At 45.6% G+C, this 9,635-nt stretch overlaps 1 protein-coding gene across 1 annotated transcript in view; it reads left to right on the forward strand.

The window, feature by feature from the left end:
- Nucleotides 1-8,521, forward strand: part of man2b1 (mannosidase, alpha, class 2B, member 1) — a 30,549-nt gene extending 22,028 nt beyond the window's left edge. The window contains exons 14-21 of the mRNA XM_072564393.1: nucleotides 383-501; nucleotides 1,112-1,213; nucleotides 2,645-2,732; nucleotides 3,189-3,269; nucleotides 4,725-4,961; nucleotides 5,816-5,965; nucleotides 6,664-6,766; nucleotides 7,797-8,521. Coding sequence (XP_072420494.1) covers nucleotides 383-501; nucleotides 1,112-1,213; nucleotides 2,645-2,732; nucleotides 3,189-3,269; nucleotides 4,725-4,961; nucleotides 5,816-5,965; nucleotides 6,664-6,766; nucleotides 7,797-7,906 — 990 coding nt within the window. The 3' untranslated portion in view covers nucleotides 7,907-8,521. The remainder of the gene's footprint in view (nucleotides 1-382; nucleotides 502-1,111; nucleotides 1,214-2,644; nucleotides 2,733-3,188; nucleotides 3,270-4,724; nucleotides 4,962-5,815; nucleotides 5,966-6,663; nucleotides 6,767-7,796) is intronic.
- The last annotated feature ends 1,114 nt before the right edge of the window (nucleotides 8,522-9,635 follow it).

The raw sequence follows: 9,635 nt of genomic DNA on the forward strand, positions 1-9,635 counted from the left end.
CCGACAATGCAGCGTTCCCTCAGCACTGACCCACCGACAGTGTGGCACTCCCTCAGCACTGACCCGCCGACAGTGTGGCACTCCCTTAGCACTGACCCGCCGACAGTGTGGCACTCCCTCAGCACTGACCCTCTGACAGTGCGGCACTCCTTCAACACTGACCCTCTGACAGTGCGGCACTCCTTCAACACTGACCCTCTGACAGTGCAGCATTCCCTCAGCACTGACCCTCTGACAGTGCTGCACTCCCTTGGTGCGGACTGTCCAAAGTGTGTATGGTAGTCCTGCCGGGCTGTCTGGTTTGGGAAATGGGTTTGTGGGAGGTCACTCCTCGCGGGATATAGCTGTTATAATGTGTTCTTTCTTTTAATCCGTTCTGAAGACGGATTTATTTCAGGAAGTTTATCAGAATTTTTCAGCGTGGTGCTCCCAAGTCGTTCGGCTGTACAAAGACCAGCAGTTTGTTGAACTCGAGTGGACCGTGGGGCCAATTCCAGTTGGGTAAGTATCCAGAATTCCTGACAGAAACACTGCTATCCTACAGGATACAGCCAGGGCTCGGGGTGGACCTGGGAACAGAGTCGCTGCCTATTGCTAGTGTGTCAGGGAGTGCGAGTGTCCCGCACTGTCAGAGGGATTCACAGTGGGGTCCATCTTTAAACACAGCAGCTCCAGGGGATAGTGTCATAGGACCTCAGCTCTATCCCTTACCCTCTGGCTTCAGTGTCGGCTTAATTTCGACAAGGGGTAAACTCACCGGAAAACATATGGTTATTTAGGAGGCTTGTGAGGGTAGATGTGGAGAGGTTTTCTTCTTGTGGAAGAGTCTAGGACCAGAGGGCAGACTCTCAGAGGAAGGGGTCGCACATTTAAGGCAGAGATAGGGAGGAATTTCTTCAGAGGGGAGTGAATCTGTGGAATACTTTACCCCAGAGAGCCGTGGAGACTGGGTGATGACGTGTATCAAGGCTGAGATAGACAGGTTTTTAAGTCTAAGGTGGTGTTAAGGATGATCATTGAATGGTGGAGTGGATTTGATGGACAGAATGGCCTACTCCTGTCCGTATGCCTTGGGTTTAATTCTGTTTCCATTCTCTCTCTGAAACGTTAGTGATGGAGTTGGCAAGGAAGTTATCAGCCGCTTTGACACGTCGTTAAAAACCAAGGGCATTTTCTACACGGATTCCAACGGCAGAGAGATCCTCACCCGGAGGTAAGGTGGGAAATTCCCGATGGAAACAGTTGCCTGGAGAAGTGTAGTCATTGACTTCCAGCCACCAGCTGATGCTGTGGATGAAACTGCTGTTGTTTAGAACCTGCAGCTAATTCCCTCAAGAGCTGCATTTCTATAGTACCGTTCCTGACTTCACAACGTCCCAAACTGCCTTGCAGTGAAATGAGTTCTTAGGAAATGTTGTTGCAATGAATGAAGCATAGCAACCAGTTTTCTACAAAGCAAGCTCCCACAGACAGGAAGGACAGAGGGGGGTGATGGCCTACTGCTCTTATGGCTTGACTATAAATCCCGAGACCCAGGCAATGATCTGGGAAACCCAGTTCGAACCTCACTATGTCTGTCCTTCCTGGGTCTGGCCTACGTGTGACTCCAGATCCATAGCAATGTGGTTGAGTTTAATTATCATTTAGGCAGTAAATGCTGACCCATGAATGATTTTTAAAATGAAATGTTGGTTACGGAGTGAATTCTGGCCACAGGGCCCGATACAGTCCTGCGAGAGACAGCAGCAGGATCCTTTGTTTAATATCTCACCTGATTGATGACGGTCACAGCTCAGTACTCGGATGGTCAGCCTGGGTTCAGAGGGCAGAGGTTACCGCTGAGTCACAGCTGACCATGTGTGTGAAGTGAAAACTCAAATCCCGTCAGCCATCAATATCACAATCCACATGGGATCTGCTGCAGAGCTGCCCAGTGATTGGGCCATTCACATTATCCAATGGCAGTCAAAGAACAGGAATGTCATAAAGCATTGGGTGGGGTGGGGGGTGTCTTTGGGGGAAATATGTCACTAATCATATAAACGAGTATAATGGTACTGTCCCCATCTCTGGACCAAGAGACCCAGGTTCAAGCTCCACCTGCTCCAGACGTGTGTCATAATATCTCTGCAGCATAGGAAGTTGAGGAGTGACCTTACAGAGATTTATAAAACCATAAGGGGCTTAAATGAGGTTAATGACGAGGGTCTTTTCCCTAGGCTGGGGGTGTTCAAACCTAGGGGCATGTTTTTAAGGTGAGAGAAGCAAGATTTAAAAAGGACATGAGGGGCAAATGGTTTCTACAGAGAGTGATTAGTGTGTGGAATGACCTTCCTGAGGAAGTGCATGCAGGTGCAGTTATAATGTTAAAAGACATTTGGATAAGCCAATGAATAGGAAAGGTTTCGGGTGATATGAACCAGGAACAGGCAGGTGGGACTGATTTAGTTTGGGATTATGGTCAGCATGGAATGGTTGGGCCGAAGGGTCTGTGATGCAGTGGGACTTTCTGTATCGTTGGATTGGGAAATCTAGGCTCCAGATGTGTGTACTGATATCTCGGAAACTGATTGACAGAAAGGAGAGAGAGTGTTTGTTGAATCTATGCTGTGTACTGCATTCTAACCTGTCCTTGTGCTCCAAGGAGAGATTATCGACCGACGTGGAAACTTGAACAAACGGAGCCTGTTGCTGGAAACTACTTCCCGGTGAACAGCCGGATTTACATGAAGGTGAAAGTCTTGTTGTATTTCAGCTTTAACCCCACAGTCTCACGAGGGATCCTACACCACCACCCCCTGCTCCCAAAAGCATTCACAGCAAAGCAGTGTTCTCGACTCACTGCCTTTGTTGGGTACAGTCTATGGACATACTCTCACCCTACAGTATATCTCCTCAATGTTTCCATAAAGTATCAACTAGCTATTCCACCATTGTATGCATCACATCCAATTGTGATTCTGCCTTCATTACCAGCCCCGCGTGTACGTGGTGCGCGTACACACACACTCACACTCACTCACTCACTCACTCACTCACTCACTCCTCTCTCTCTCGCTGTAAGGGGGACAGGCGGAGGCATGGGCCCATCTAATGATCTCTCTCCTGCTCTCACAGCAGCTGAGATACGGTGATTTGGCACACAGCCCCTCTGCAGGTTTGAAATGTTGGTACCTTTTCTATTTCAGGACAGCAAGATGCAGTTGACTGTATTGACTGATCGATCACAAGGAGGAAGCAGCATCAAAGATGGGTCCTTGGAGCTCATGGTAAATCTTGTTCAGTTATTCCCCTCTTGAGATTAATGGGGGGGGGGGGGGGGTTGGCAGAAGGATTGTGAACAAAGTAAGCGAAGATGGAATTGAGAGCAATAGCTTTGGTTGCAAATACCCCAATCTGTGGTGAATTTGTTAATTAACTCATCCTGGTGATAGAAGCTGTTATTTATATTTAATTTATTTTAAAGTTTGGAGTTTGAGCTAGTGGCATGTGAGTTTGATCTGTCTATGAGGGGGTTTAATGATTAATGTACAAATATTTTTATAATCATGGTGATGTAACACAGTATGAGAGAGAGTGACTTCCTGGGGAGTAATGCAATTTTGTTTTCAGTGGGTAAGTTTTATGAATAAATATTAGGTTTCTGTTGAAGATTCTGGAATTGTTTGTTGGCTTCGGGGAAAATCTCAGAGCTAGAAGGAAGCCATTTTGGAATTGGTCAGTTTTGCAGGAGGCTTGGCTGCAGCTGGGTGTGTAAGACAGTTACTCCTAAAGAAGGGGAAGAGTTTAGAAATTGGTTACCTCAGTGTAGTATAACCTTCCAGACCAAGCATGTTGGTTAAAACACCGAAGGGATTATTTGAAGCCAAGAAAGTCTAACCTCAGTTGTATGATGGTTCAAGGATGAGGTTATTAGATTAGTCATTTAAGTAATTGAGACAGAGGTTCTTGATTACTGAGGGGATCAAACTTTATGGGGAAAAGGCAGCAGCTTGGGGTTGAGAAACACGTGAGCCATACCAGAATGGTCGAGCAAACAGAATGGGACAAATGACCGAATCTGCTCTGACATTTCATGGTTTTTATGAGGAATTGAAGCTCCTGTTAAACTACAGAGAAGGTTTTTCTCTCTAATTTTGAAAGCTGTAGGTTTGTGTTTTGTGTAAATAGTTTGGTTTGTTCCATTTTATTGTTTTTATGTTCTATTGTTAAGTCCAAAGCTGTAGCACTGTGTGTTTGCGTTTCAGTGAAAGACCAGCTCATTATAATTTTTATCAAGCTCGATTTCAGGCTGGGATCAGAACAATCCCCTGTAGGGGGAGATAGTGGGTCATTTACCTGTCTTTAAGGCAGAGACTCTGGGTTTGATTCCCACTCCTTGGTTTTCAAATCCTGGAAAATGTGCTCATAAAGCAGATAAACTGGGTGGGTAGCAACCTGCAGGTTCTTGTAGTACACACCAAGGACAGACACTCAGAGGGCAAGAGATTCCCAGGCACCAGTGCAATGGAAGGTAGGTTGAAAGCTTCTGGGATCCTACAGAGGGCTGGCTGTGGGTTAGATTGGTCCTTACCATATCGGGAGGAACAGGGATTCGATGCCTGCTCCAGCTGTCATGGGGTTGGAATGAGTGTTGATGGGGTGTTAGCCTGCCCTGAATAGGGTGAAAGATGACCTAGCAACCAGACTCCTATGTTACTGACATTGTGCATTTATCACAACAGGTTCACCGGAGACTGCTCTGCGATGATAACCGAGGTGTCGGGGAAGCTCTGTCAGAGCCGGGTTACGACGGCAAAGGGCTGGTCGTACGAGGAAAGCACCTTGTCTTTCTCGACACAGTCAGTGCCTCTGCTGAACTCCACAGGCTACAGGCACAGGCAGAGTACATGGCACCATGGACAGTAATGGCCCAGGGTACAGGGACAGCTTACAGCTCCCGGCCGAAACACATTGCAGAGGTAATCCAGCTCCTGGCTTGGTCTAGGTGTCTGAGGCCAGGGAAATGGAAGCTCAGGCAGCAGAGAGTTACAGTGGTGTCTACTTTAACATCGGTACTCATGGCCAACACAGCAGGAGAGATGCTGCTTCCTGTCAATAACCAGTTCCTCTGGCTCATACTTTGATAGCTCAGCTGTAACCACAGTCCACATTAATATCTACCAACAGATCTAAAGAAGTCTGTGGATAAGAGAGAAGGCAGATGCACGGCCTGACTCATTTACTGTAAAAAAAATGTTTCTTGAAAGAGTTTGATTAGGTTGACACTTGAGAGAAGCCAGACTTAGGATTGAGAAATAACGGTCATTAATAAACCCAATGGGAAATTCAGGAAAACAGTCTTCAGCCAGAGAGTGTGGAATTGAGTATCCCATGGACTGGCTGAGGAAAATGGCATTAACTGTGTTTACAGGGGAGAAAGGATGATAGTGTTTGGGGAGGGGTCTGCTGTTTCTACATTGTAATCTCACTGATATAAGTTCATTAGGACAGCATGGTGGCTCAGTGGTTAGCATTGTCTGTGTGGAGTTTGCATATTCTCCCCATGTCTGCAGGGGTTTCCACCTACAATCCAAAGAAGTACCAGTTAGGATGAATTGGCCAAGCTAAATTGCTCAGTGTTCAAGGATGTGTAGGTTAGGTACATTCGTCAGGGTTAAATGTAGAGTCGTGGGGAATGAGTTTAGGTGGGACACTTTTTGGAGAATCGGTGTGGACTTGTTGGGCTGAAGGCCCTGTTTCCATACGGTAGAAATTCTAAGATTACTTTCTCTGCTATTCCTGTGACCTTTGCATGTTTTCTGAACATTTCCAGTTCTCGGCCCTGAAGGAGGAGTTGCCCCCTAACGTCCATCTCCTAACCCTGGCTCAGTGGGATTCCCAATCCTTCCTCATCCGGCTGGAACACCAGTTTGAAATGGGGGAAAGCAGTGTCTACTCCAAGCCTATCACTGTGGATCTGGCTGTAAGTTCCCTCTTTCTGGTTACGGTAGGGAGGAGACGACAAGAGGAGGGAGAGCCAACGCCAGAATAGGATCATAACATGAGCCCTTCATTACATCTATCCTGGATAAACGCTGGACAGGGCTATGGGGGAATGGAATGTGTGAAACAAATTAAAGTATTTATTTAGTCAGCTATGATCACATTGAAAGCTTGTACCGGCTTGATGGGCCAAATGGCCTGATCCAGTTTGTTTGTACCAAGCTCCATACCAGAGCAGGAAGGTTTTGACCTGTACATCACTGGCTGAGCAGAGGCCTGTGTGGAACACAGCCAAGTTGAGATCGGGGACAGTCTATGACAGACTTGTTGTTAGAATCATCTGTAAACCTCTGGCCCATGAGATACCAAACCCTGATACACACACACACCCACCTCACTCCCGCACAGATATCCATTCTGAGAATTCCCTCTGGTGGTAGGCCTTGAGCAGACAGAGCCCCTGCCCTCAGTCGCTCTACAACAACTCAGAATAAAAGGCATGTTTAATTGTTACGGATGCCAATGGTGATCAAGTACCCTGCTGTACTCTCTTAACCCCACTCTGAGACTAGCTGCTTAGGGCCATCCAGCTAGAGAGCAGAATCAACAAGGACGTGGGGAATATCCGAGTGTACACCGATGGCCTTACCCTGGCTTTCTCTCTGCTTCTCCCTTCAGAATTTGTTTTCTACTTTCAAGATCATTTCTGTTGAGGAAATGTCTCTGGGCTTCAACCAGCGGAAAGAGGACGTGTCTAGACTCAAATGGAGAACCGGACCAGGTTGGTCGCCCAGCCTCTGGGTCAGAAACACACTGCCTTGTTTTCACCATCCTGCTTCACCTCATCATCCTGTTCCCCAAGTGGCTGCAGAGAAAACCTAAAGCTGTTAATAAAGACAGGGGGTTGGGGGAATCAAATCTGTGATTTTAGTGTAGGAAAATCAATTAAAAGGATCATGTAAAAACAGATTAATTTCTAACTCAGTGGGGGGGGGTGGGGGGGCAAAACAGACTGAGGGTTTATTGGTAAAACCTCAAGAACAGATAGGAGTATAATCCAAAGATGAAGGCATAGTGGCCTCTCTAGGGAAACTGTCAAGATTCAGCTGTTTAAAGCTCTGGTTAGAGGATACAGATTGGGAGCAGTTCAGGACATCACACCTCAGCAAAGAGATCATGTCCTAGTGCAGCAAGGGTTTAAAAAGAACAAAGCCTTGATTTCAAGCAGAGAGTAAACAAAGTCTGTATTCCCTTAAACAGAGAACAATAAGTCATGATTTGATCCAAGTTTAAAATATCAAAGTAAATGAAGAGGATTGACACAAATGTGTTAAACAGCAGAGTCTAAACATTAGAATGAAATAATGTACACTTCTATAGTGAGGATGGAGGTTTAGAAATCTATTCACAAATGGCAATTGATATCAATTATTAATTCGAAATCAGATTGGTAGACTTCTGTAGGCCAAGAGGAGATGGGACAGAGCTAGGTCGCTCTCTCTCTCTCAAGGCTGAAGCGTTAACCGCTCAACGTCTGTACTAATGATTGATGTGGAATATGAAACACTGTCAGGGGGCAGTTGGATTGAATAGTCTGACTCCATGCTGGAGGATCAGCAGGTCTAGCAGCATCCAGGTAGAGAGAAAAGACTTAATGATTTGAGTTCAGTATGATGATTCTTCACAACCACAATCAGACTCAATGTTATCTCTTTCTCAATCACCTACAGCATTTTCTTTCTATTTGACTTGTCTCTGTGCTGCATGTTCTAACTAATACTTCTTGATGGTCTCCTCTTCCCACCTTTCAGCGAAGGACAGTGTCAAGTCAGCTTCCAGCCGTAAGGATAGCTCCAAGCACGAGGTGGTCCTCAATCCAATGGAGATCCGCACATTCCGTGTTCGCATCCAATACCTATAACCGCCCTATACTGGGAAGAGAGGGGAATGTGGGAATACTGTGGACCAACCAATCAAGCACATGGGAAGTCCAAATCTGTCCACTGTGTGGTTTTCCCAGGGACAATGTCATTGTCAGGTTTGTGTCTGCTGCTGTTTTCACACTTCACTCGATGATGCCTTAATATGACAGATGACTTTATCATCATCTTCTGTCTTCATCCAAGTGCCCAGCCACATTTGGGAGTTTGTTCACTTTTTTAATACATTTGACGGATTAGGCTTCTATCTACCTTGTTCCATGGAAGAAAGTGAAGGAAACAGCCTGGATTCCAATGTAATTAAAAACGGTTTCTTGTTTCCCCCACCCTGTAACATTGATCATGTGCCTGTACCCAGGTCCCAATCCTGTAACTGAGAACATCTCCACTTTAATTGGTGACTCTTAAAAGCACCAGTGGAAAAGCTGCAAGCCTCCCCACTCAATTAAAACTCAGTTTAAAGAAAACCTCATGATTCAGCTATGTAAGTGAAGGACAGTGCAATAAGTTTCCATACTACTGCTTTTGTGAATGGTGTGAATGGAAGTTTTTTAAAATCCTTTTTAAATGATGATTAAACTTGAATTATCAATGCAGTATTCAGGACTATGCCTTTGTGATAAACACATCAATTTCTGTTACTACTACTTTATAGAATCAGAGTGTGGAAACAGGCCATTTGGCCTAACAAATCCACACTGACCTATTATCCTACATTTACCCCTGACTAATGCACCTAACATACATATCCCTGAACACTATGGGCATTTTAGCATGGCCAATTCACCCTAACCTGCATATATCTTTGGAGAGTGGCAGCAAACTCCACACAGACAGTGACCAAAGGGTGGAATCGAACCTGGTTCCCTGGCGCTGTGAGGCAGTAGGGCTAGCCACCCAAATTTCATCCAAGAAATGGGTCAGAATGTTTTGAAATCACAATAACTTAATTTGAAGTTTTATTGAAACATCAGTAGCCAAGTCTGCATATCTAGTGCTTGGACAGAGAAGGTACGGAAGGGGGAAAAGAACTCGTTCCGTCTTTCTCCTGAGGGAGACCACAGTCTGAAACAAGCAGCAACTTTTGACAAAGGGAACTCCCTTTCCCTGAAAGTGATCAATTTTACCAGCAGGCCTTCCACAGGGAACAGGACATCCTGAGAGTGTTTGTTTATTGGATTTGTCAGCTGCATAGAATTCAGCGAGAAAAGTAAAAGTGCAGTTGGATTTCTCCGATCTCTAGCCCTGCTCTGGGCTCTTTGTTCAGCCCAATTAACTGTAACTGGGGAGAGGTGATGGCCTAGTAGTATCATAGCTGGACAATTCATCCAGAGACCCAGTAATGTTCAGGGTCCTGGGTTCAAATCCGGCCATGGAAGATGGTGAAATTTTAATTCAATAAAAATCTGTAATTGAGTCTAATGATGACCATGAGCTGTTGTCAATGGTTAGAAAAACCCACCTGGTTCACTAATGTCGAGAGAGTGTGGTGCTGGAAAAGCACAGGTCAGGCAGCATCCAATGAGTAAGAGAATTGATGTTTCGGGCAAAAGCCCTTCATCAGGAATGGTTCACTAATGTCCTTGCTTGGCCTACATGTGACTCCAGACCCATCGCAATGTGGTTGGCTCTGGGATGACCAATAAACACTAGACCAACCAGCAATGCCTTAACCAACCTGTTCAGAAATGTTATGACACACCTCTGGAG

This window comes from Chiloscyllium punctatum, chromosome 46 (genome assembly GCF_047496795.1).
Source record: "Chiloscyllium punctatum isolate Juve2018m chromosome 46, sChiPun1.3, whole genome shotgun sequence".
In the NCBI taxonomy this organism is placed as follows: domain Eukaryota; kingdom Metazoa; phylum Chordata; class Chondrichthyes; order Orectolobiformes; family Hemiscylliidae; genus Chiloscyllium; species Chiloscyllium punctatum.